This window comes from Bubalus kerabau, chromosome 9, assembly GCF_029407905.1.
Source record: "Bubalus kerabau isolate K-KA32 ecotype Philippines breed swamp buffalo chromosome 9, PCC_UOA_SB_1v2, whole genome shotgun sequence".
Lineage (NCBI taxonomy): Eukaryota > Metazoa > Chordata > Mammalia > Artiodactyla > Bovidae > Bubalus > Bubalus kerabau.
In genome coordinates, this window is record NC_073632.1 from 49,635,703 (window position 1) to 49,662,525 (window position 26,823).

General features: G+C 34.9%; 1 protein-coding gene across 1 annotated transcript in view; it reads right to left on the minus strand.

Moving 5' to 3' along the window:
• The window catches only part of AFG1L (AFG1 like ATPase), a 194,573-nt gene that overhangs the window by 82,522 nt on the left and 85,228 nt on the right, over nucleotides 1-26,823 (minus strand). Inside the window, exon 7 of the mRNA XM_055535271.1 lies at nucleotides 19,976-20,034. Within this exon, the coding sequence (XP_055391246.1) occupies nucleotides 19,976-20,034 (59 nt within the window). The remainder of the gene's footprint in view (nucleotides 1-19,975; nucleotides 20,035-26,823) is intronic.

The window sequence follows — 26,823 nt, forward strand, 5'->3', positions numbered from 1 at the left end:
ATTTAAAAAAACGTCAGGGCTGAAATGAAAAAGCACCCCTGAATACACCTGTTTCTAAGCTGCGCTACAAATCTTACCTTTTCTGCAGCTACAGCTGGAAGGGAAAACAGTTTTCCTTAGAATTTAAAGAGCTCCAGAGAGGGCACAGAGTCTGCAGATAGCTGAGCCATGATTTGCTCAGGTTATTCTTGCTCCCAAATCCATGGTCTACCCACCATATCAGGTCTTCCCAGCATATCACACTGGTTTCTTAAGCAGTAGCCACAGGATCAGTTTTCTTTCACTTTATACAATTTACAGGATTAACTTTTGTTCCCCAACTCCTCCATCCCTGTCCCACAGTAATTACCTCTGCCCAGTATAAATTTCTTAATCGCTCTTCTGGAGGTCCACACTGTATGATTCTATTATGATTTCCTCTAAGTATTTAGTCCAAAACTGTGTGAGATATATGTACCCTCTACTAAATTCTATACTTTAATGGGTTGTAATACAGTAAATTTCCGTTATATAGGACATCTTCTATGTTTAAAGTGTCTGGCCAACTCATGGTCCACTATTTTTGTGACCTTTACTTGATCATCTACACCAATGTTGTCTGTCTTGGAAGGTAAACTCCAAGAGTAGGGACTGCCTGCTTAACTTGCTGCATGTACTCACAGGCCCTACAAAGTTGGACTGGAGTCCAATGTTGGTGATGATCTCCTCTCTATTATGGGTAGAAAAAGGAAAGTACAAACTAACCTTTAATGATGAGTCTCTTCTATAAACTACAGATGAAGATTCTGTTCATATTTTTAAAATATCTCAATAGAACTGCCATAAACTCAGTAAAAGAATTTGACATGTAAATAAGTGGGCCTATATCATCAACATTATCAAAGAGCAAAGTGCCAGGATCCATTCTAAACTCTCTGTATTTAATTTTTAATAATATTATTAGTGCCTACCACTCTAAAAAGTAGGCATTCTTCTTCTTCTTCTCATTTTACAGAGGAATAAAGAAATAAAGCACAGAGAAGTTACGAAACTTGCCCAGTGTCAAAGAGCATAAAAGTGGTAGGATTCAACCCAAGCATTTTGGTTGCAGTGTTCATGTTCTTAACTACTTTGCCATACTGACACCTTAGGGTATGTTCAAGCAATCAGGGTCTTGCTTGGATATACAAAGCAAGTGAAAGTTCCCGTAGGCTTACTGGGGAAGTTGTGGTACTCTGTTAGCCTGCTGGGGAAAAGTCCTACTTTTGTTGTTCATATGCTAACTGAGTAAGGCCTCTAGTCTTGATGGTTATCTGGAGAAGCAGCAATGTTACAATGAACAGATCTGCTTATCTACATTCAACCTAACTTCACACAAAAATGACACAGGGCAGATTTTTAGAGATTCTGTTCAGCTATATCATATTGTACATAAGAACCTGGAAGTTTCCCTACAATGACTGAGATAATAGAAACAGATTTGTTTCAAGCCTGAAAGTCAGCAACTCCGCATGATTTCTTGTCATTTATTTATAATCTACTGTGTTGCATAAGGGTTACTGTGGCTTCATAAAAATATGGCATGTTGCTGCTGCTGCTGCTGCTGCTGCTAAGTCGCTTCAGTCGTGTCCGACTCTGTGCGACCCCATAGACGGCAGCCCACCAGGCTCCCCCGTCCCTGGGATTCTCCAGGCAAGAACACAGTAAATTCAATTTCACCATCTAATTTTCAGGGTTAGCTAATACACAAGTAAAGAGTAATTTGGCAAAATCTAACAAAGCTTTAATTGCATAGAACCTTTGATCCAGAAGTTCCATTTATAGGAGTCTAACCTACAGAAACACTGAGTCATGTGATTAAACATTTGTAAACAGGTTTTTTTAAGCACTATCAGAAAAGCAAATAACTAAAATAAACCTAAGTATACAAAAATAGCAGATTAGTTATAAAAATGACAGTGCAGCCATAATGTGAACTACAAAGCAGCCGTTTAAAGAATAAGATGGAGTCATATTTGGGATCAAAAGATCTCCAGGATATTTACAATGGATAAAAGCACAAGTCAGATTAAGACGTAACTATTGTAACCCCACTGATTTACAACAAAACAAAATTGTATATTTAGGTAATATATAGAGAGATATATAGATGCATAAATGCTTGAAAAGATACACTAAACTTTTTCCTGCTTAAAGTGATATAATTGACATATAACATATAATTGACATATAAGTTTAAGTTGTATAACTGATATACTTGGTATATTGCAAAAATTACCACAGTAGCATTGGTTAACACCTCCATCACACTATATAATTATCCTTTTTTGTGGTAAGAATATACTTACTCTCTTAGCAACTTTCCAGTATATAATACAATATCCTTAACCATAATCACTATACTGTACATGTAATCATCTCATAACTGAAAACTTAGAACCTTTTAACCAACATTTCCTCATTTCCCCCATCTTCAAACCCCTGGAAAACACCATCTATTCTGTTTCCAACAGTTCAGATTTTTTAGATTCCACACATAAGTGATATCATCTAGTACCTATCTTTCTCTTCTCTGAATTATTTCACTTAGCATAATGTCCTCAAGGTTCATCTATTTTGTCACAAATGGCAGGATTTCCTTCTTTCTCATGGCTGAAAAATATTGCCCTGTGTGTGTGTGAGAGAGAGAGAGAGAGAAAGAGAGAGAGACAGAGAGACAGCATTTTTATCCATTCACCCACTGATTGAAACTTACGTTGCTTCTACATTTTCACTACTATGAAAAATGCTGCAAGGAACATGAGGATGCAAGCATCTCCTGAGAAAATGATTTCATTTCCTCTGAATAAATACCCAGAAGTGGGACTGCTGGATAATATACCAGCTCTATTCTTAATTTTCTGAGCAACTTCCATACTGTTTTCCATAGTGGCTGCAACAATTCACAGCCCCATTGGCAGTACGTGAGGATTCCCTTTTCTCCACATTCTCAACATTTATCTCTTATCCGTTTGAGAGCAGCTGTTTTAATGGATGAGAGGTGATATATCACTGTCATTTTGATTTCCATTGCCCTGATGTGATTATTGATTTTGAGCATCTTTTCAGATACTTGTTGGCCATTTGTATATCTTCTTTGGAAAAATGTCTATTCAGTTCTTCTGCCCATTTTTAGAAGTATCCTATTAACAGTGTACCACTTGCCTAGTTTTCCCTTCAGATCTGTTAGTATTTGCTTAATATACTTAGTTGCTCCAGTACTGCATGCATATGTATTTATGATGGTTATATCTTGGGATGAATTGATCCTTTTATCATTGTAATGATTTTCTTTGCCTCTTATTGAAGCTTTTTAATTTAAAGTCTACTTTGATATATGTATAGCTATCCCTACTCTTGGTTTCCACTTGTACTGAATATCTTTTTCCATCCCTTCACCTTGAGCCCATGTGTCCTTAAAGCTCAAGTGAGTCTCATGTAGGCAGCATATAGTTTGGTCTTTTTTTTTTTTTTCCAATCTATCCAGCTACCCTATACCTTTTGACTGGAGAGTTAATCTATTTACATTTAGAGTAATTAATGATAGAAGAGGACTTATTACTGCCATCTTGTTAAGTTTTATAGTGACTTTTCCCCTCCTTCTTCTCTAGCTGCCTTCCTTTGCAAACAGATGATTTTCCTTAGTGGTATGCTATAACTCCCTTCTCTTTATTGTCTGTGAACCTACTCTAGGTTTTTGTTTTGTGGTTACCATGAGGCTTACATAAAACATATTATGCATACAGCAGCCTATTTTACATAGATAACAACTTAACTTCAATCACATGCAAAAACTCTACCCTTTTACTATCCATCTTTTGTTTTTGATGTCACAATTCACCTATTTTATATTTTATGTCCATTAACAAATTATTGTTGCTGTAGTTATTTTTAATACTCTTTCCATTTAACCTTTATGCTAGAGATAAATGGCTAACACACCATCTTACAGTATTAGGGTATCCTGAATTTGACTATGTACTTATCTCTACCAGTGTGTTGTTTATTTTCATATGTTTCCTGTTACTAACTATTGTCCTTTCGTTTCACTTTGAACAATGCTCTTGTTTGGAGAGCATTTCTTGTCAGGCAGTTCTAGCAGTAATGTACTACCTCAGCTTCTGGTTGCCAGGAAAAGTTGCTATCTATACTGTATTTCAAAAGGATAACTCTTGGTTGGCCAGTTTTAATTTCAGCACTTTGAAATAAAACACATCCCACTCTCTCCTGGCCTGTAAGGTTTCCGCTGAAAAACCTGCTAATAGCCTTACAGAGGTTCCCCTAATAAGACACAAGTTTCTTTTCTTTTGCAGCTTTTAAGATCCTCTCTGATTTTTGACCGTTTTATTATAAGGTGTCTTGGAGAGGATTCTTTAAGTTGAGATTGTTTGATGACCTAGAAGCTTCATGAATCTGGATATATAAATCTCTCCCCAGAATTGGGAAGTTCTTAGTCATTATTTCTTTAAATAAACTTTCTACTCCATTTCTCTCTCTTCTTCTTCTGGAACCCCAGTAATTCACAGATTCTTCTGAAGGTATCTCATAGATTATGTAGTCTTTCTTTTCTTTATTCTCCTCCAACTGAATAATTTTAAAGTTCCTGTCTTCAATCTCACTGATTCTTTCTTCTCCTTGATCAGCTGTAATACTGAATGTTCTCTATTGCATGTTCTTTCATTTCATTCATTGTATTCTTCAGTTTCACAATTTCTGCTTGATTCTTTTCTATGATTTTTATCTCTTTGTTAAACTTTTCACTTTATGCATTTTTTTCGTGATTTTGTTGAATTATCTTTGTGTGTGTTTTCTTATAGCTGCTGAATTTCCTTAAAACAACTATTTTAAATTCTTTACGGGGTAAATCTCATACCTCCATATCTTTGGGGTCAGTTATTGGATGATTTCTGTGATCCTTTGGTGTCACACTTCCTTGACTTTTTATGTTCCCTGATGTTTTGTGCTGTCTTCACATTTTAAGTAGCAGTCGTCTCCTCTTAGCCTCACTGATGCTCAGTCGTGTCTGACTCTTTGTGACCCCACGGACTATAGAGTCCATAGAATTCTCTAGGCCAAAATACCGGAGTGGGTACCCTTTACCTTCTCCAGGGGATCTTCCCAACCCAGGGATGGAACCCAGGTCTCCTGCATTGCAGGCAGATTCTTTACCAGCTGAGCCACAAGGGCCACCCAAGAATACTGGAGGGGGTAGCCTATCCCTTCTCCAGTGGACCAGTCATCTCCTCTGCTGCTGCTGCTGCTAAGTCACTTCAGTCGTGTCCAACTCTGTGTGACCCCAGAGACAGCAGCCCACCAGGCTCCCCCGTTCCTGGGATTCTCCAGGCAAGAACACTGGAGTGGGTTGCCATTTCCTCCTCCAATGCATGAAAGTGAAAAGTCAAAGTGAAGTCACTCAGTCGTGTCCAACTCTTAGCGACCCCATGGACTGCAGCCTACCAGGCTCCTCCGTCCATGGGATTTTCCAGGCAAGAGTACTGGAGTGGGGTGCCATCGCCTTCTCCAGTCATCTCCTCTAGTCTTTACTAATTGCTTTAAAGACAGAAATATCTTCCATCAGCCCTAGTAGAGATGTCGAGGCTTTCTCAGATCTTCTAAGGCTACTGGGCTTCCCTGATAGCACAGTTGGTAAAGAATTAGCCTGCAACACAGAAGACCCTGATTCGATTCCTGGGTCAGGAAGATCTGCTGGCGAAGGGATAGGCTACACACTCCAGTATTCTTGGATTTCCCTGTGGCTCAGCTGGTGAAGAATCCACCCGCAATGCAGGAGACCTGGGTTCTATCCCTGGGTTGGGAAGATCCACTGTAGAAGGGAAAGGGTGCCCACTCCAGTATTCTGGCCTGGAGAATTCCATAGACTGTATACAGTCCTTGAGGTTGCAAAGAGTCAGAAATGACTGAGCAACTTTCACTTCACTCACTACTTGATGATTCTTGCTCCCTCTTGTGGAAGAATTCTTAAGCGTGTATGCCCTCTCTGGATCCTGTAACACACCAAGCCTAGTGCTGACAGCCTCCTTTCTGTTTTTCCAAAGATAAGACTAAAGCCCAAATTGGTGGTCTCTCCCTGGCCCACATTTTCAGGCTGATTTTCTGAACATGCTCACAAACCATCTGCCAAAGCTCTCTCTCACTAGGACCATTAGGGGCACTCACAGGGCACCAGTCTCAGAGCTGGAGGGTAGGATGAGAGGAGGCACCCCCTCGGCTGGGGGTGACTAGAGCCATGTGAGGGGGATGTGTGGGCAAGGTGTCCCCCATAGCTGGCAGGCAAGCTTCTTAAAGGCGTCCATGAAGCAGTTAGTAGGATCCTCCTTCCTAGAATCCTATCTGCTGCTCTCTCAGCCTCTTCCCATGCTCCAGGCACACAGCTCACATCCAAGATCATCTCTTCTGGCCCCAAGCTGTGCTGCCTGCGGGAGAGTGATGTGGATAAAAAGTCAAAGTATTTCTCTTACCCTCTCCAATGAATCCAAAGTCTTATTTGTTTTTGTTCCAACAGCGTGCTGGAACTTCTCCACTAAAAATCTGGACATCCACAAAAGCTCTCCCTTGTCCTTGGGCGACTGTTTAATATAATGTGTCCAGGGGCTCCCAGAACACGGTCAGGATGGCCGGAGCTGGTTCATGGCCACTGTGGGGTCCACAGCAAAGACCGAGGTCTATATATGTGTTTCCTGACAGATGCGTGGGCAGTATCTTCCCAGGTCCCTTGGTGTATGGTGCTGAATCTCACAAAGTTACTTTTGTCTGTGGATGGATGCCAAATTATTGGCGGTGGAGGGGGGAACATGAACACAAGGTCTCTTATTTAGCCTTGGTGCTGATGTCAATTCTCCACATTCCATTTTTAAGAGTGGTTACTCCTGGGGAGGAAAGTAGTATTGAGGTCAGGGTGGAAGGTGGGAGAAAATGGGGAGAGAGTAGTGAAGGGGGAGATTTCAATATGTAGTGTGTGTATATATATATATATATATATATATATATACACACACACACGCTAAACTGATGTTTGGATTTTTTAACTTAATACATTCACTTATCTTTCATGAAATTGTATAAAAGGAAAGATTTTACAGAATTCCATGTATTGTGCCCAAATAGTGGTGCCTGGAAAAAGCTGATAGCTATCTTACAGAAATCATAGCTATTATACATTTCCAGCTTTGTCATAACAAACAGAATTTTAATTAATGTTCCATTGTTCTCCCACTATTTACTTTATCCAAGAAAACCAGAGTTCTCATTCTGGAAGTTAAAAAAAGAAAATCATAGAATGATATACAACAGACTAGAAAAAGTCGATGCCTATACCTCTTGAGAATCCTTTTTATAAGCATGTGAAGTGAAAGTCATTCAGTCATGTCCAGCTCTTTGCAACACCATGAACTATGCAGTCCATGGAATTCTCTAGGCCAGAATACTGGAGTGGATCAGATCAGATCAGTCGCTCAGTCGTGTCCGACTCTTTGTGACCCCATGAATCGCAGCACTCCCTGTCCAGCACCAACTCCCGGAGTTCACTCAGACTCATATCCATCGAGTCAGTGATGCCATCCAGCCATCTCATCCTTTGTCGTCCCCTTCTCCTCTTGCCCCCAATCCCTTCCAGCATCAGAGTCTTTTCCATTGAGTCAACTCTTCGCACGAGGTGGCCAAAGTACTGGAGTTTCAGCTTTAGCATCGTTCCTTTCAAAGAAATCCCAGGGCTGATCTCCTTCAGAATGGACTGGTTGGATCTCCCTGCAGCCCAAGGGACTCTCAGAAGTCTTCTCCAACACCACACTTCAAAAGCATCAATTCTTCAGCGCTCAGCCTTCTTCACAGTCCAACTCTCACATCCATACATGACCACTGGAAAAACCATAGCCTTGACTAGACAGACCTTTGTTGGCAAAGTAATGTCTCTGCTTTTGAATATGCTATCTAGGTTGGTCATAACTTTCCTTCCAAGGAGTAAGCGTCTTTTAATTTCATGGCTGCAGTCATCATCTGCAGTGATTTTGGAGCCCAAAAAAATAAAGTCTGACACTGTTTCCACTGTTTCCCCATCTATTTCCCATGAAGTGATGGGACCGGATGCCATGATCTTCGTTTTCTGAATGTTGAGCTTTAAGTCAACTTTTTCACTCTCCACTTTCACTTTCATCAAGAGGCTTTTGAGTTCCTCTTCACTTTCTGCCATAAGGGTGGTGTCATCTGCATATCTGAGGTTATTGATATTTCTCCCGGCAATCTTGATTCCAGCTTGTGTTTCTTCCAGTCCAGCGTTTCTCATGATGTACTCTGCATATAAGTTAAATAAACAGGGTGACAATATACAGGCTTGACGTACTCCTTTTCCTATTTGGAACCAGTCTGTTGTTCCATGTCCAGTGGATAGCCTTTCCCTTTTCCAGGGGATCTTCCCAACCCAGGGATCAAACCCAGGTCTCCTGCATTGCAGGCAGATTCTCTTTACCAGCTGAGCCACAAGCAATGCTTGCTACCAAACACAAACTGCAGCTCCTATAAGCTTTCATTTTCTCCCACAAAAAGGAACTGTGTAATACATTCCCAGGTGAACAGGAACTTCCCACTATATATGAAGTTTTGCAAACTCTATTTTTTCAGATTGAATAAATTTATCCACAATATTTTTCCTTCTCCTAAACAATAATCAGAGGTAAATAACTTTTCTATCTCAAAGTATACTGCACTATAAATATGCAAAGTCCATAATGCATACAATTCATTCACACTATAATCACAACTTCCAGAATAATAAGAAAAATGAAACCTCAGTAATATATTTCTATTTTCAGAGAGTTCATTATTAAGACTTTCAGTAACCAGGGCAGCATTTATAAATATTCTAAACTCTGGTTCTGCTCTTTCTTCATTGTATTTGCTCAACTTTTTGTCACTTCACTGTTCATTAGCACTTTTATTTCAAGATGAAAAGAGGAAGGGAAAGAAGACAAATGCAATCTTTCAGCTTGTTCTTATCACTGATAAAAGATCTGAAGAGTAAATTTTAAGCTATTAGCTAAAACAATATTGAGATATCACTATATTTAATTTATCATTGCATATAACCAAAGGTAGATTAGTAAGGTAAATTACACTTCTATAAAGGATAAAAAGTACCTTATTGATAAAAGCAACTGAGAATATAATTAATTCTACCCAATGACAGTAAGATTATAATATATAAATATAATGAATATATAATATTAATACATACACACACACACACACACACACAGTGCAACATGGTTTGGAAGAAAGAACTCTCAATAAAAAGGAGGAAACCTAGACTCGGCTCTGCCAGTAGCTGGGTGACCTTACGCATGAGTCAGTTACCTCCACTGCACCACAAGGCGGTAAGATAAACGTTTCTCCTTCAAACTGACACCCTGTATGTACACACATATATATATACTTTTATTTACAGGCAAGGCTGGTACTCACTAGCTCATACCAGTATGGCATGACGGACTGTTCATAGGCCAGCACCTGTTCTGACTGGTCTGTCAATGCTGTACCAGTTGTTAAACAGTGTGAATTATCATCCTATTTACAACCACCCCCAAATTAGAAAATGTCTAACATGTATATCCCTGTGTTTGCAGTCTGCCTTCCACACACAGTGAGGATAATTCCAAAGTTAAATAGGCCCTCCTTAACCTCCAGTTAAAATTTAAGAGCACAATTCCTTTCCAACTCCCTTTCTCCTCTTTCAAAAAGAGTTTCTGTACATTTTCTGTTCTGTATTTCTCATCTCTCACTACTCATACCTTATTTAGTTCCATGCCAGGTAACTTCCCACATACACTGAAACTATTTTTAGCTTCCCTCCTCTGCTTTCACCTTCTCCCTTCTAAACCTTGTGCAGTTTTCTCAAGAAAGCCTCTGCTTCATTCCAATTAGAACAAGATAATATCATATCATAAGCGTGATTATTAAACTAAGAATGATGGTAGTGATACATCCAAATAGAGAAATTAAAAGGCCAAACACACAAAACAAAAAACAAAACACAAAGAAAGCAAAAAAAAATTTTTTTTAATTTTAAAGGCAAAACAAAGCTCCAGTTTCATCGACCTTCTGAAATTTGTAGACACTTAAAAGGAGTCCATTCAAAATTCACATAAATTTCCATTTCATTCACTCACCCCCCCAAATTACCAGCAGTATAGGAGGTAGAAAACTTATTTAGAATTTGTGCTTTATTTTAATACACTGTTGTTTTATAAACATTGTAATCTCCCAACATACATTTAATCATTCTTCACTCATTTTGTACTGTAGCATGATATTTTTCCTATAATTATTTGTTGGTGTTTCTAATTCCTTGACTAGAATTTGACTGATTTCCTTGATGGCAAGATTCATCTCAGGACAATATTCCTCACTGCAACAGTGACTAAGCATTATTAAGTGCATGTCAAAATCTAAATATTGTTATCTTCTATTTTATCTTACAAAGGTATAATATTTGAGCTTCTTGGGCAATCACACTTCTGTAGACTAGCTAGCTTAGGACTTGAAACTTGCCCAAAGTCAATGACAGAGCCAGGTTCACAACAGACAGCCTTCTCAATCCATTGTTTTTTCTGTTATATCATGGAAACTATGTAAATATGTGACATGACTACATGGTTTCTTCTACTTTCAGTTTTAAGAGTTTTAATAATTTATTTTAGACATTATGCCAGAGTTTATTCAGTTGATGAGCTATATCTTTATAATCTATGAAACTCAGCAATTATTATTCATTCACTACTGGCTGAGGAATACACTAAAAGGACTTCCACATGTCTTTAGAAACAAATTACAAAATTTACATTTAATAACCACAAAAACAAATTGAACACTAACCGCAGATATTAAGGGTACATTCTAATTACACATTAAGAAGTCTTTTCTATTAAGTCTAATTTAAGTGCCAATCTACATTTTGTTCTTACTAATTTTATGTGTTTGTCTGTAAATTCATTGTCTCAATAACCTACATATACTATTTAACACCAACTTAAAAATGGGAGGTATAGATCAGTTACTACAATCAGTAGTAAATAAATATATAAAGTATTTTGGACCAAGCACCCCTGAAATACTATAATTTTGAGAAAGAAGGTAAACTTATTATAGCAGAAAAAGATTTCTTGGATATCTTGAAGGCTTAAAAACTTGGCCAAACTATTGTTCAATATGCACACAGTTTGCGTCTTCATGCTCAGATGTTGTTGAAACAGCAGACTTAAAAGAAATAATGTCAATGAATCCTACCAAGCACTATACATGACCTCTGGGGTAATTAGCAATCATTCAAAAGCAACAAGACTAAAATGTTCTATTCTTTATTACTGTCAGCTCTTATCTTGATCAGCATTTTAATAAAGATGGTTCGTTTCTAAGACAGTTTCATGAATCAGTCATAATTACATTCTGACATGCAGTGAATAGTAAAGCAAAACTAAATATCACTTCATCAACCTTTCTAACCTTTATGCAAGTATTAACTGTAAATAATTTTTACACAATCCTACAACAGAAAATCTGCATATTTCTTAGCTTTGTACATACTTTACCCCAAATGAATTTCCTGTGACCTATACCTGAAAAACACAATCAGCCATAATTATCCAGTTTTGTGAGATGTTCAGGTGTTGCCTTTCAGAGTTCAAATCAACTTCAAGTATAAAAGGCTACTTTATTCTACAAATGGCACAATATGCAAAATGGGTTAAGTAGCCAAAGCATCTCAGAGCATTGTGGCTTGAAAGAAGTCTATCCAGAATCAAAATGTCAGAACAAAAATACACTAAAGCAAAGCAGTACTTATAAAAATAGATTCATAGATTACACATTAAGAAATGGATCACTGACAACTACTGCAGAAAATCTTTTAAATAAAATATGCTAAAAGAAGGATATTAATTAGAAGGAAATCTGAATACTGAAGTATCTGAAGGGCAAATTTTTAAAAAATACAATTCCAAAAGAGCTGATGGAACAGGGTAAAAATTAATCAGAAATATAAACTTAGAGATACTATTCTGATATTGCAGATAATATGTAAAGTGTTTTAGCCACCCCCACCAAATATATAATTTACACTAGAGTTCTGAAATAGCTAATTTCTCTTTTTGCTGAGGACTAATTTTTTAAAATATTTTAGATAGTCAAAATAACATAATTCAACTACCTGAATAAATTTTTATTACATTTTAGATGATTTACTGTCTCAGGTCTTAGAAAATTTGAAAATAAATGCAATGCTTTCTCAAGGATATTTCTTGTGTTTCCAGTAGTAGATATAGGATACCCATACAGAACCAGATTCCCAAACCTGGATTTTCAATAAGTACCTCAAGTTAAGTAAAGTTTATGGTACATCTACTGAGTGATATTTTTAAACCAAACTGATTTCCATTTAAAAACTTAACTACAGTGAAATAGAAACATAGTTATCATTTTACTTTGTGTAATTTCAATTTGAAAAGTAAATTCTTTTGAAAGTCAATCTAAAATCACTATATGTTTTCTCATGCATATTATAAAGCAGCCTCACTAGAATGTTACCAATATGAGGCAAAAAGTAATATAATAAGCATCTTTTATACATGGAATTAAAAACAAAAAAAAATAAGTCTTTAATGTGATAATTTTTGTTTGACTTTTCTATTAAGTTTTCTTGAACATTATTCCTTTATCTTATTGGAGGCACAAGCAAAGCAGAGAAAAGAAGTTTTGATTCAAGAAAACAGATTTCCCTGAAAGGAAAAAAAAAAAAATGTGATTAAGATTTAAACAAAAGCTAAAGATGGCTTCCTCTGAGCACTGATGAGGTCTGCTGCTACCTCATTACTAACAACTGAAAACTTGTGATGCATTTTGTTTCAAGAGAATCCAAAAGTCCTAGCTATAAAGCAGACAGGGGAGTGCGAATCCATTCACTCTTTCTGTATCACCACCATTATGTAAGCAGTATAAAACACTGCCTTTATGCTGCCAAGCCACAATGACTCTTCCTACATCAAAGGATTTTCACCACTAGGGTTTTTTCTTCAAAATTTATTCAAGCTAAGGGCAGAGAGACAACAATTCATACACGCTAATTACGTCTAATTATCTATTCCCTTTTCTGACCAGCTCCGGCCAGTGTTATTTGCTATCTGGATTTCTCACAACCTCCCTTTGCCCTGTCCATCCAGCCCAACAGTGAAGGCTTTGAAGAAAACAGTCATGGCTTTTTAGAGTTTTCTCAATATAGAGTTCAAGCAAATTAAATAATTATTCTGTTAGTTTTGACACATTTATGCGTTAAATATGAGGACCTCTTGGTTAATTTGGCAAATTCCTCACATCTCTTCATGGCTGGAATCATAGTAACACCCTCTCTTACAGGAGCTTCTCCTCAGGCTTTCTTTTCATGATCTAAATGAAATGTTTATTGGATTAAAGTTCTTCTCTGCAGACCTCCATGGTGGCCTATGACAAAGAGCTTAAAAGTTCTATTAATTGGCTTGAGTTTTCAGGGAGGGGAAAGGGAGAATTTTATTTCACATTACATCACTAGCCAAGAAAATTGCCACATGTAATTAAACTAATTTGTCTCATGAGTCAAAGAAACAACTAATTCATATTTAAGACACACTTCCCTTAAACCATTTTCGTCATCAAAAAATTGATTTCTTGTAATTTAACCAAAAATAACTATTTATTATTCTAAGAGAAGAGAATTCAGGACCTAAACAGTACGTGTTTTACATATAAGCAATACCTTGCTATATTCCAGTTTGATATAAATATGTAGTTATATATATTTTATACATAATTATACAGATACAAATATATATTTAAATACTTCATGGGAAATCATTATTCTCATTTTATATAAGATATTTATGGGAAATAATATTTTAAAAGGCATACACCCCAAGTTACGTTTACATAGGTAGGCTCAGACTAATAGAAGGTATACATTCTGGTATGAAGATGGACAAGAATTACATTTTAAGTCCTTTAACAACAATTTTTATTCTAGATACTTATTAATTTCATGGACACAGCACAAAACACTACTACATATAAAGCTTAGTGCTTGTACTGAAGCCAATTTTTAAAAAATATTTTTCCTCAAATATATATAAAATAGGTTTATAAAAATATCTCAGGTAATTTAAGTACTTTATTTGCCTCAAACTTGGCAATTATAGGAATATTTTACAAGTCAAACAGTAATTTTTATATCTTAAAATATTAAATACTAAAATTCAAATGAATACTTCAGTGATTTGTAGGGGAAAGCCAAAACTCTTTTCACTTTTGGAGTTCAGTTTACTACTTTTGTTCTGTTTTTTGTTTCTTTCAATCTTAAGTATTAAAAAGCCAACTCATAAGTAAAGACATTATCACACTAACAAAGGGTTAATCCTTGCTAGGCTGACTCAGGTGACAACACAGTAGAGGTCAGCGGGGCTGACACTGACCTCAAAGGCTGATTCTGATTATTTAGCCCTGTGAAAGCTCCAGTATTGAAAGTGGTAATGAACAAACTGACAAATCAATTTCACCAATGAAATGAAAATTGTGGCAGGAAAAAAAACGCAAACATACACTTAGCAAGTCTATAAATCCTAATGCAGGTGGCTGAACAAAGGCTGAGCACTGAAGCACTTTATATAAGGGTTATACACAATTTTGCTAGTTTATAACTAGAGATCACACCATGGTAATAGCCTCAAAGAGTTCACAGTAGGTATAAAATCCCTCAGGAAAAATTCCTCAGGAAACAAAAACACAAACACTAGTACCTAGCTAAATTAATTTAAGTTTTAAATAAAGGATGCATAACAGCTTAGAAACATTAACAACCAAGTAGAAGAAATGAAGTCATTGCTTGAACATTAAACAAATATTATAAAAATCATAATAATAACAAAACTATTACTACCTTAGATTACAAAGTATTTTTATGTACTGCATATTTCAACTCAACAAATGTTAAACTAAAGCAGATTATGATGCTTTCCAAAGGGGCAACTCTTCATCAGGAAAGGGAAAATTCACATTTATAAGTGTTAATGTTAGTATCTTGTTTTTTTCTAATTTCTTCATCTGACACTCATCAAAGAGAGAATTATACTGTCGAATCCCTTGTTGGTTATTTTTGATCAACTTACAGTTATCATTTCAATAATCTATTAATCATCTAACTCACTTAATTTTAAACAGAAATAAAAAACTTAAGAAATAGTTTTCTAAAATGTTACTATCAATGAGAGTTAAAGTGCTATATTATTGACAATAGAATCTATTACCGTGTGGCAAAAACACTACATTTTTATATTGCATAAGAATATTTCCCAAGGGGAATTATTTTAGATTTGTCCATACTGTTAAATGAAATAAGAAAATCATAAAAAGAAAGTTAATGAAATTCACAAGGAGATTTTTCTTAACTCTAAAAATTATGATAGCATTTATCTCTTTCAGGGCTCATTACAGAATTTATCAAACAAAATGGTTGATGTGGGTGTAAGTGATGGAGTGAACAGAGAGATTTTTTTTAACCCAAACAGAAAACATCCTCCAAAATATGATACAGTACAAGATTTGACCAAATGGGAAGAGCAGTGTTTGCCAGGCAATCCATTTATCAAGGAGGCCAATAATAGTCTAGATGAAATTAACCCAAGAAACTTTCTTAGGACCAAAATATCAATTGGTCCCCTTTTTCTTTTAACCTCAGTAGTTTCAAATAATGCATGCAATGCAGTGAGATTATGTTCAAATTAAGACATTATTCTTTCTAAATGTATACAACAGAAGACATTCTAACAAAGCTGGTATTTCTCAGGTTACCAAATTATTTGAAGCTGATGCTGGACCACTCTCTTGCCTTTAGTTCATCAAGCATTCTCCCTTCAGTCAACCATTTAACCAGCAAGTTCTCAAAATGTCACCTTCTCCAAGACCTACTAATGAATCTATGCTGACACGTTTTCCGCCACATAAAGCAAGTTTATAGAAAACAAGTGCTATTTAGTGTGTTATTTTTAACAGTTGTTTGTCTCTCTGTCCTTTGTATATTGCATAGATTAGGGGTAAGAAATTCTTTAAAAAGCCAGAGAGTAAACATTTCAGGCTTTAAAGACCATACTTCTCTGCCACAATTACACAACTCTGCAATGACAGTGGGAAAACAGAAATAGACAACATATAAAGAAACGCGCATTAAACTTTTCAATAAAACTTTATTTACCAAAACAGGCGCAAGTGAGATTTGACAACTGTCTGTAGTTTATTAACCCCTGGTACAGATTATCCGTCTACTCTAAAATACTGCAGTGCAGAGACTGAGACAGATGTATTTAATTTTATAAACTGGTGCTATGTAGATAACGACAAATGCTTTCACAACTGTATCTGTTCACATACTTAAAAAGAATTACCTAGGTTTTATTAAAATCAAGACAAAGATTCTTCAAGAATAAATCATCAAAATCAGAATATTAAGTGATATGAAGTTTCAAGTAGGCACAATAATCATAATATTAACCATCTTTTTATATAAATAAGGAAATGTTAACTGCCAAAATGTTTTTTTCTTTATACTTACATACAAAACATACTCTGCTTTTATTTTGGGTGAAGGGAATCTGAGTTTTAAATAAAATCCCAAACCTCAAGTAAACAGAAGAACAGTAGTTACTATTATATGAAAATTCAATGAGCTAAGTACTAAGCACAACATTTTTAATCTATATAATTCTCATGCTTTTCCCATGTGCTTTTTCCTCTAAGTTGAATGCCCTTTCCTGCTTTGTTTGGTAACTAATTTTTCATAACCTGCCCTTTGGAAATACTCCTGACATGTGCCATGTCCTCTACTCAAACTGCTAGTGTGGGCTGAGTTCTCTTTTTCTATACTCTGCATTTTGTAGTTAGCTTAATTACAGAAGTTCATACAGGAAATGAAAAAAAAAAAAACAACCCTTATTGTCTGATTGTAGACAATACCCAAGACACTACTTAATCAAATTGAGTGACCACCACCAATATATTCTTACCATAATATCTCCATTAATAATTTATTAATTTTGACTGGGCAAAATCTTAGTTTGTTCAGGAAGCTTCATGAGGATTGCAATTTTTGAATTACCATATATCCAAAAATACACATTTTGGGCTTGGATTTTCATAACAGTGCAGTTGACAAAAGAGTACATCTATTCTTTTTCAATTTAGTAAAAACTATTCTACACTATTCCAGAACCAACTTTAGGTGAAAAAGTCTCAGTCCAGCTTGATTTTTTTTCCCCATTGGTTCTTCTTCTATATAACTGTAGGATTCTCTATCCTTTAAGTTTAGTTTTACACCAGAAAAGAACATTATTCTTCTATTTTATCTTTATGCTTTCTTTTTTAGAAATACAAACTATGTGAATATTTGATCTGTTGTCTAGTTTCCATACTAACACCTTCGCTGTAATAGTTTTTAGTTTCTGACTATTTTGGCTTCATTTTGTGTGATTTCTTTTCATAAGTCTGATCTCTTTATCACTGGTTTTATTTCCAGTAGTGTTGACTCATTGACTTACTTTTAGTAAGATGCTTTTCACTTTTTAATGGGTCTGCCTTCAGTCTTTCCTTAGCTCTGCCAGCTTATTTTTCATCTAATCTTACAGTTTTTCATCTCTGGTTTCTTATTTCATTGGTACCATAACTTTAGTTTCTTTTAAAATATAGCAAAGTTTTAACTGGAAAAAATCTCCCATTTCCTGGGATAATTCTTCTAAAGCAAGTTTTCATGTGTTCTTACTTGTTTAGTTCATGCCTACCTCTCCCCCATCTACTCCTGATACTTCCTTCTTATTGCTCCCATTTCATTTTTTTAAGAGTCTCTACATGGAACCCATGTTCAATTCATTTTACCTTCTGCTGATTTCTCAGTTTTGAATATGGGTAGTCTTATTCAGGTCTGCTGATTTTCTAGGAAGGGTGGGTAAAAATTTACTTACACTAAAAAGTTTTTATTATAAAAATAATTCAATATCATTCCAGAAATCTTTGAAAGGTCTAAAACAGATAATTTTAATCATCTATAATCTTATCATTCAGAAAAAAGTTCTGTTTACATTTAGGGATATTTATTTTCAGTATTTTCTATGTATATATATTATTTCCAAGAAGAGTAATAGATATACTTACGTTGTATTTTTCCACTCATATTATCCTTGAGCATTATTCTACATTATCACACAATTTTTGAAAATGTCATTCTAAATAACTATACTATTTCCCCTCATGTGACTATACTATAATTTACTTAACAAATCCTCTAAACATGGGAGAGAAAGACATTCCCATCACTGCTTTCTTTTTCCTCTGTTTTTATAGTTATTCCATTTATATTTTTGTATCTATGGAAAAATATGGCTCTGAGTTTCCAAATAACAAAAAGAAAAAAAAATTAAGGGTAGGAAAGGGAAGGAATTAAATTCAACCTGGCCAATTTTGTTGCCTATTAGCAATGATATATTAAAATATCACAAAAACTAAGGTTTGGGGTTTAAAAAAATATACAGCTACAAAGATGTCTGAGAACCTTTTGTCACATTCTGTGAGCCTTCTCTTTATACTTTGTGTGTTTTATGCTACATGAAGAAACTATTTTTAGCATCTATTTTTCTTAGCTTCCCTGTTTATATTTTGGTATCTACATACACCACATTACTTTAGATTCCCAGGTGGAGAAAATACTGCAAATCTACCTTCTCCTCAAATGTAAAATAAGAATATAAAGGGGAAAAAATTATTAACAGCATAAATCTTCAAAAAGTACTTTTTTCTACATCTATAAATATCTCAGAGAAATTAAAATCCTCTGGGAGCCTAAAACTGGTCAAGGAAACAGATGTTTGGATAGCACAGGGAATAAAGTTTGGCACTAACAATAGGTCCCACTGAAGTATATTTCAAAAAGATTGTCTGACTACATCTTCAGAATATTTGAAGATAAATGTTTTTACTCCTCCTTCTTGGTAAGAATTTTTGAGTTTTATGTCTTTAAAAAAAAATACAGTTCTATCCTTTCTTTGGATATGCTTTTATGGACGGTGAAAAATGTACCTGAGAATTACAGGAATTATATTTGGGCATATGTGCTTCTTTCTGATACTTATCACATTCTGCTTGTTAGAGGTATTTGGGTACATAGTATATACCCAACTAGATTATAAATGACTTGCAAGAAACACAACTTACTTAATGATTATATTATCCATTATACCTAATGTAGTACTTTTGCACATAGTAGGTTCCCAATAAATATTGGTAGAATGATTACATTAAAAATTATTAAAATTAACAGTGAAAAAAGTGGCTATTTTATTCTTAATCATATTGTAATGAAGACTATTTTAAACTCTATGCAGTGGTGATATACACAAATATTTAAACGATGTGCCTCAACTTGACATAATTTCATGATAACTTGATGGCAATCACATTTAAATATATTAGAATATTTTTGTAATAATGCTACTCTAAAATAGAAACTTCAATAGCTGGGAAAACATGTTAATGGCCATTAACTGGAAGGAAACAAGGAACATTAAATATTTTTTCAGAAACCAATGTATAAGTTCAAACATTCCACTATAATATTTATGAGCAAACCTCAAATTAAAATTCATAAAATGCAAACTATCAAATGTTTCAGCTAGACAATAATTTATACCATATTTTGCAATTTTTCCTGCATACAAATTGATGAATACTATATAAAAAAGATTTCTTTCTTCTTTAGTATCTTGAACTATTACTATAAATATCAAAATAAATTCTACTTGAATGCAAGACCATAGTGATCCTGTAAAAGTCTTTGATTACCAATCAATATGATATTAGTCACTAAACACAAGTAAGTGATTTTTCTTACCTTCAGGACAGCTATGAATGGGACAAAATTAGCTCTTTGGAGTCCATTTTTATAGAGATCTGAAAGAAAAAATTAGTATTAGCTTTTCACTTAGCCTAAATCATAATGTTAGGTTATATTTTAGCCTAGCAAATAAAGCTTTCTACTGATGAAAAAAATAAAAAAGTGAAGGAGAATAAAAATAACCAAAATTCGTCTCTATTCTGGTACTATACAAAATTTATTATGTTCTTAAAAATAGAAAAAATTAACAATCATAGAAAGAAAATCAAAAGACCTTCGACCAAATTAGCTTTAAACTATAATAAAATGCAAGCAAAAAATTTGGACGATATCACAAATGATCCTAAATCAATAACTCAACGTAAAAAGATGATCTATTTAAAATTATTAATATTTGAACACCTAGATTCTATCAGGAAACAAATTATATCCCCCTTACCTCACCCATAATAAAAGTTCTCAGTACAGAAAACTGTGTAATATAGTGCCTTTTAAGAAAACATACCAGTAGATAGAACTGTGTATGTATTTGTGTCAAAGTTATATATTTGTCATTAAAGTAAATAACATTAGGGACACTCTACTTTAAAAGAAACTACCTAACAACTTCCTTGGTGGTCCAGTGGTTAAGAATCTGGCTTCCAATGCAGGGTATGCAGGTTCAATCCCTGGTCAGGGAACTAAGATTCCACATACCACAGGGCAACTAAGCCTGCGTGCCACAACTAGAGAACCTGCATACTGCAACTAGAGAACCCGCATGCCATAACTCTGAGCCCACGTGCTGTGACCACAGAAAAGCCTGTGTGCCACAAAGAGCCTGTGCATTGCAATGAAGACCCAGTGCAGCCAAAATTGAAGGAAAAAAGAAAGAAACTACCTAAAGATTAAAACTCCATTCTTAATAGACTATAAATTTAACATAGTTCTATATCGTAAACAGGTAGTTTTTACTGTCTTAGAATGTTGCTTTATATATGTGCCATGGTATATGTTCATACACATATACACACACATAAACACACATTATTAAGGACCAGTAAGTAGGAATAAGGAAACAAATTTTAAGCTCTGCATACTTTTTGTTAAAAATGGAGACTTGGAATATTTTTTCAGAAGGTTGAAATTTTATTGCATATTAAACATTCCTTTTAGGAAATTCCCTGGCAGTCCAGTGGTTAAGACTCTGTGCTCTCACTGCCGAGGGCCCAAGTTCAATCCCTGGTAGGGGAACTAAGATCCCACAAGCTGCATGCCACGGCCAAAATAAATATAGCATTCCTTTTAAAAGTCAACTCTATAAAGTAATAAGATTTAAAAAATAAAAAAGTATAAAAATAACAGTAAAGTCTTCCAAATGATAAAAATTACAAGTTAATGTCTCAATTTTCCTTTTTAAGTATTGCATTATAGGCTCCTTTCTATATTTTTTTGTTTAAAGAAAATTTAATAACTAAGATTTCAACTGCCACACTTACTTCTGGAAATAAAATATGGTCATTAGAAAACATTTATTCTCTTTAGAAAAATATTCATCATAACATCATTATAGCGAAGAAAGTATTTGCATAAGCTCTTTGGTTAATTAAGGACTACAGGCTTTAAATTCAGTTACATTTAAAATTCTTATTTAGTGATATTACAAAAAGTAAGATAACACTAGCCAGACTGTGAGGATCTCAAAATTCAAAATGAGATCTTTTTTTCCTATAATCAATACCTCAAATGAGTAAAATAGGTAAAATGTAGGAAATGGGTTTAAAGTAAGATGTTTTCATAGTCTTCCCTAATTATAAAGTTGCTAGGGAATGTGCATAAAAATACTGCTATGTGATAAAGAGTCAACGGTCATGACTGCCAGTAAATAGTAAAAATCAAAAATGAAATAATTTTTAAACACACACAATGTTTACAAGCAGCTCTATCATAACAGCTAGAAACTGTAGCTTTATCTGCAACAGCCAAAAACTGGAAGGAATCCAGATGGCCATCATTAGGTGAATGGACAAATTGTGGCACATCTGCATAGTGAAATAGTACTCAGCAATAAAAAAGACAAACTATTTATGCATACCAAAAAATAGATGGATCTTAAAATAATTATACAGAGTAAAAGAAGTAATACCCTCCACCCCTTAAAAAAAGAGTACCAGAATGTGTGATCCCATGTATAAAAACTCTACAAAAAGCTGACTCATCTATAGCAATACAAAGCAAATCAGTTTTCTCAAGAAGGGACAGACTGGGACAGCAATGGTAGGGAGAGATGAAAAAAGGGAGGAAGTACACTGGGGATGTGATGGAAACGTTAATTATATTGATTGTGGTGGTGATTTCATAGATGTATACCTATGTCACTATTATTGTATTAAAAGTGAAAGTGAAAGTGAAGTCGCTCAGTCCTGTCCAACTCTTTGCGACCCCATAGACTGTAGCCTACCAGGCTCCTCAATCCATGGGATTTTCCAGGCAAGAGTACTGGAGTGGATTGCCATTTCCTTCTCCAGGGGAATCTTCCCAACCCAGGGCTCGAACCCAGGTCTCCTGCATTGTAGACAGACGCTTTACCGTCTGAGCCACCAGGGAAGTCCTGAATTATTGTACTATTATTGTATCCTTTAAAAACGTGCCATTTATTGTATGTCAGTTATGACTTAATAAGCTCTTTGAAAATTTATTAGGGAAAGAAACATACACAACACTAGTGAATATAAAAAAAAAAAATGAAATGTTACAGAATTAAAACCAAAATATTACACTAATGAAAGTTTATCTATGTTAAGTAACTTTTTGGCTTTTGGTCTTACTCACGAAATCTTTTTGAATGGACATATATGGCACACCCTAAGATGTAGTTTCTGGAGGAGGGCAAGGCAACCCACTCCAGTCTTCTTGCCTGGAAAATCCCATGTACAGAGGACCCTGGCAGGCCACAGTCCACGGGGTCACAAAGAGTTGGGACACAACTGAAGCAACTTAGCATGCATTCATTCAAGATGTAGTTTAATAGGCATGCACCAATCAGAAGGTTAATGGCTATGAGAAATGTAAAGGCCCACTTGTAATATTCTTGATTAAAAGATTTCCACCGAGCAAAATTAAAGTACAATAATAATGCCTTTAAATCTGTGAGATTTAAGTTTTAAAGGTTTAACTTTTAAAAAATCAGCCTTTAAAAGGATATATAATTCAAATTTCATGATCTGGGAAGTATTTTCTAAACAAAATTCTAAACAGAATTCATTTGGCTTGAAAACCTTTAGGTTTTTATAGGACACTTAAGTGAAAAAGGACTGTACTCGTTAAACTGAAGAGTTTTTTGCAATTCAAATATTATGCTAATTATCAATACAATAGATACATCTTTTGAAATGTTATTTAGCTACCAGAATTTTTAATATTTAGTTGTTTAATATTATTTTTCTTAGACATAAAGATTTTATAATATATTTAAATCAACATTTGTCATTATTTACTAAATAGCATTTTAAAATTCAACAGAAGTTCTTGCCTACAATTTTTAAATGATCACTAACCAGAGCTAAATGAGCACTTGGTCATATAAGACAGAGTACTGGAATCATGGGACATTCAGTTTTTGAGAATGGTATAAGGACCTCTACATTCTCCACAGTGAATAACTGTAATAATACTTACAGATGAAATACATGCAAAGAGGACTTTTAAAGTAATTACAAGGATCTACATAAATACTTTGGAGATGCCCACAGACATGTAGATCTTTTCCTTAAAATCCACTGTCAAAACGACCAGGATGAATAACACCTATTTATGTAAGAAATAGGGGTTTTGAGTAAGAAAAACTTTTAAGATAGGTAATTAAAAGAAGTTTTCCTAAAAATTAACATAAAATACTTATATGACTCTATGGAAGCAATCTGGTTTAGCCTTCCAGGAGATGCTTGTTTTAGTGTAGATTAAAACAAAATGGCATCTTTAGGCCATGTAAGCAGGAAGAGCTACTCGGCTTCTTTTAAAAAATCTAACTGGAGTTCAAACAATATTATACCAAATGTGCAGATATTATAGTGAATTAAATATGTCCATTTGATGGCATATTACAATTTTATAATCAATTCAATGTACATTCATGTATTCCTATTATTTGCACTGAAATAATTGCTGAGGACAAAAAATAAATAAAAGAAGGAACTAGCATCTGCAGAATACCTAGCAGGAGTCAGGCAATTTGCTAGACATTTCATACAAACAACAATCTTAATATTCTTACACAGCAAATATTTCTACCTCCATTTTACAGACAAAGAAACTGACTCTAGGATTTTTTAAAATAACTTGCTGATTTCCAGCTAGTAATTAGTATATCTAGAAATTTCAGAGGAAGATCTTTAATGAGGCTAAAACTGATAGATTTTTTCAGAACCACAGCGTAACCAGTTGGACTTGTTGCAGCTGACAGACACAACCACAGATCATAACCATGATACACGGTATAAAAGGATACAAGGTATAAACATAACATAAAGAATGAGAACTATTCATCTCATCTGGGTTCAAAGGCAGCTTTGCAGGTAACAATGGGACTAGAGTACCTTGGAAAAATAATCAGGGTGCCACGAAGCAGAAAGAAAGCATGGGTATCCCAGGCTCATGTCAGCTCCCAGGCTCAGTCAAGAGTGAGCCCAGCTCATGACTTTCCTTTCTTTTCTATACAATCTACTGCTCAAATCCACATTTTCTAACAAGCTTTCCTTGAATACACTATTGCGGGAAGACTTCAAGAGTGGCATTCCATAATGCTAGTTCTGGTCAGCACAGCTTTGTATAAACACTGGACACCAGAAAAAAAGGGACAGTTCTCTCTGAGAATAGGAAACGTATGCACTTTGTGCCTGGAAAACAGGAAACTTAAGCATGTGTGCACAAGGAGGGGGAACCCAAGCAAAGCCTGGCTCCGATTCCCCAATTGAGGAGATGGGTGAGACTCTAGGGAAGAAAAAGTAGCTAGAGTTCACAGGGCAGTCCGTGTACCAGAGAAAAGGGAGCTGCTCAGTGAAAAAGTGCTAAAGACCTGCTGAGGGTCCCAGCTGAGTCCCCAGGTGAGTACTGATCAGCATATATGTGTGAGGAAGCTACCTAAAGCCAAGAGAAGAATCATTTGAAAGTACTCAAGGAAACCATCACTGGGGCGCACACATGGCTAGGAATAGTGCCTATCTCTACTAGACAGACTGGAAAACTTCTAAATTTACAGGGTACTGAGCAGAATATTGAGAAGGGATTTATCTCAGTAGCAAGAAAAATTAGTCCTAGACTAAATATGCTCTAGTCCTGCCATACAAAATTTAAAAGCAATAGCTAAAAGAATCAAATTGTTTGTAAGAAAGAGAATAGAGCTCAAGAATGTATATAGGGACATAAAAATATCCAATATCCAATCAAGTAAAATTCATATTGTTTGACATCTAATAAAAAACAAAAATTACTGGGCATGCAGGGAAAGAGGAAAATATGGCCCAGAACAAAAAGAAAAAAATCAATCAACAGAAACAGACCAAGGAATGACACCGATAATAAATTTAGAAGAAAAGAACATTAAAGCAGTTTTGCTATATTCTATGTGTTCAAGCAGCTAGAAGAGCAAGCATATCAAATAAAGACATGGAAAATATATATTTTTTAAATCGAAGAATTTTTCAAAATGGAAACTATAATATGTGAGACAAAAAATATGCTGGATGGGAATAACAGCAGATTAGATACTGCAGAAGAAAATATTAGTGAGCTTTAGATCATAGCAATAGAAAATAGCCAAAGGAAGCACAGAGAGAAAAAAGAGATACATTACATACAGGAGGATTAGAATGATAGTAACTTCTCACTTGAAACAACACAAGCCAGAACACAGTGGAGCAACATTTTTAAAGGTCAAAAGAAAAGAAACAAATCTATCAACATATGATTCTACTCTGTACAAAAATATCTCCTTAAGTAGGGACTTTCTGTGACATACAAACGCTGTAAGAATTTATTCCCTAAACACCAAAACTGTAAGAAATCGTTTAAAGAAGTCCTCAGGGAGAGAAATAATATTGGATGGAACCCTGGAACACATAAAGGAGTAAACAGCACCAGAAATGGCAACTCTGGGCAAATACGAGCCTTTTAAAATTATTAACTAAATCCTTTTAAAAGGTAATAATTTAAAGCTAAAATAATAGCAATATACTGTGGGATTTATAACATGGAAGTAAAGTGTATGGAAACAATGGCACAAAGTTTGGAAGAAGAAAAATGGGTATATACTACGGTAAGTTCTTATACTATACCTGAAACAGTCTAATATCACTTGACGGTAAACTGTGGTAAGTTAAGCATATATACTAAAATCTCCAAAGCAAACCATAAAACCTTACATAAAACTCCATAAAAATGAAGTTATAGAGTATACATTCCTTTGTATACTGCTGCTGCTTTAACTCATTCTAACCTTTCTAAAATTTATCCATGTTGTTATGTGCTCATTCCTTCTCATTGCTAGTGTCAATAATGTGTTTAGCAACACACAGATTTAAAAATCTGAAAGAAAAGTTAGGGTCATCTACACATTTATTGTTGTTTATGATAATTTACCACATGTATCCTTGGCTAATATTTTGAATGAAAACTGCTTTAGAGAAGTCAGGAAGATGAAATCCTATCCATAAATTCTATGAATAGTCCTATAAATTGAATCCATCTTTTTATTCAAATAATAACTGCCAGCCCCCATTTTAAATATCCTATGACATTTTAAATGCTGCAATTTCCTATAACAGTGATAACCAGGGTCCAAGGAAAAGGCTCCACAGGATCCTTTTTTT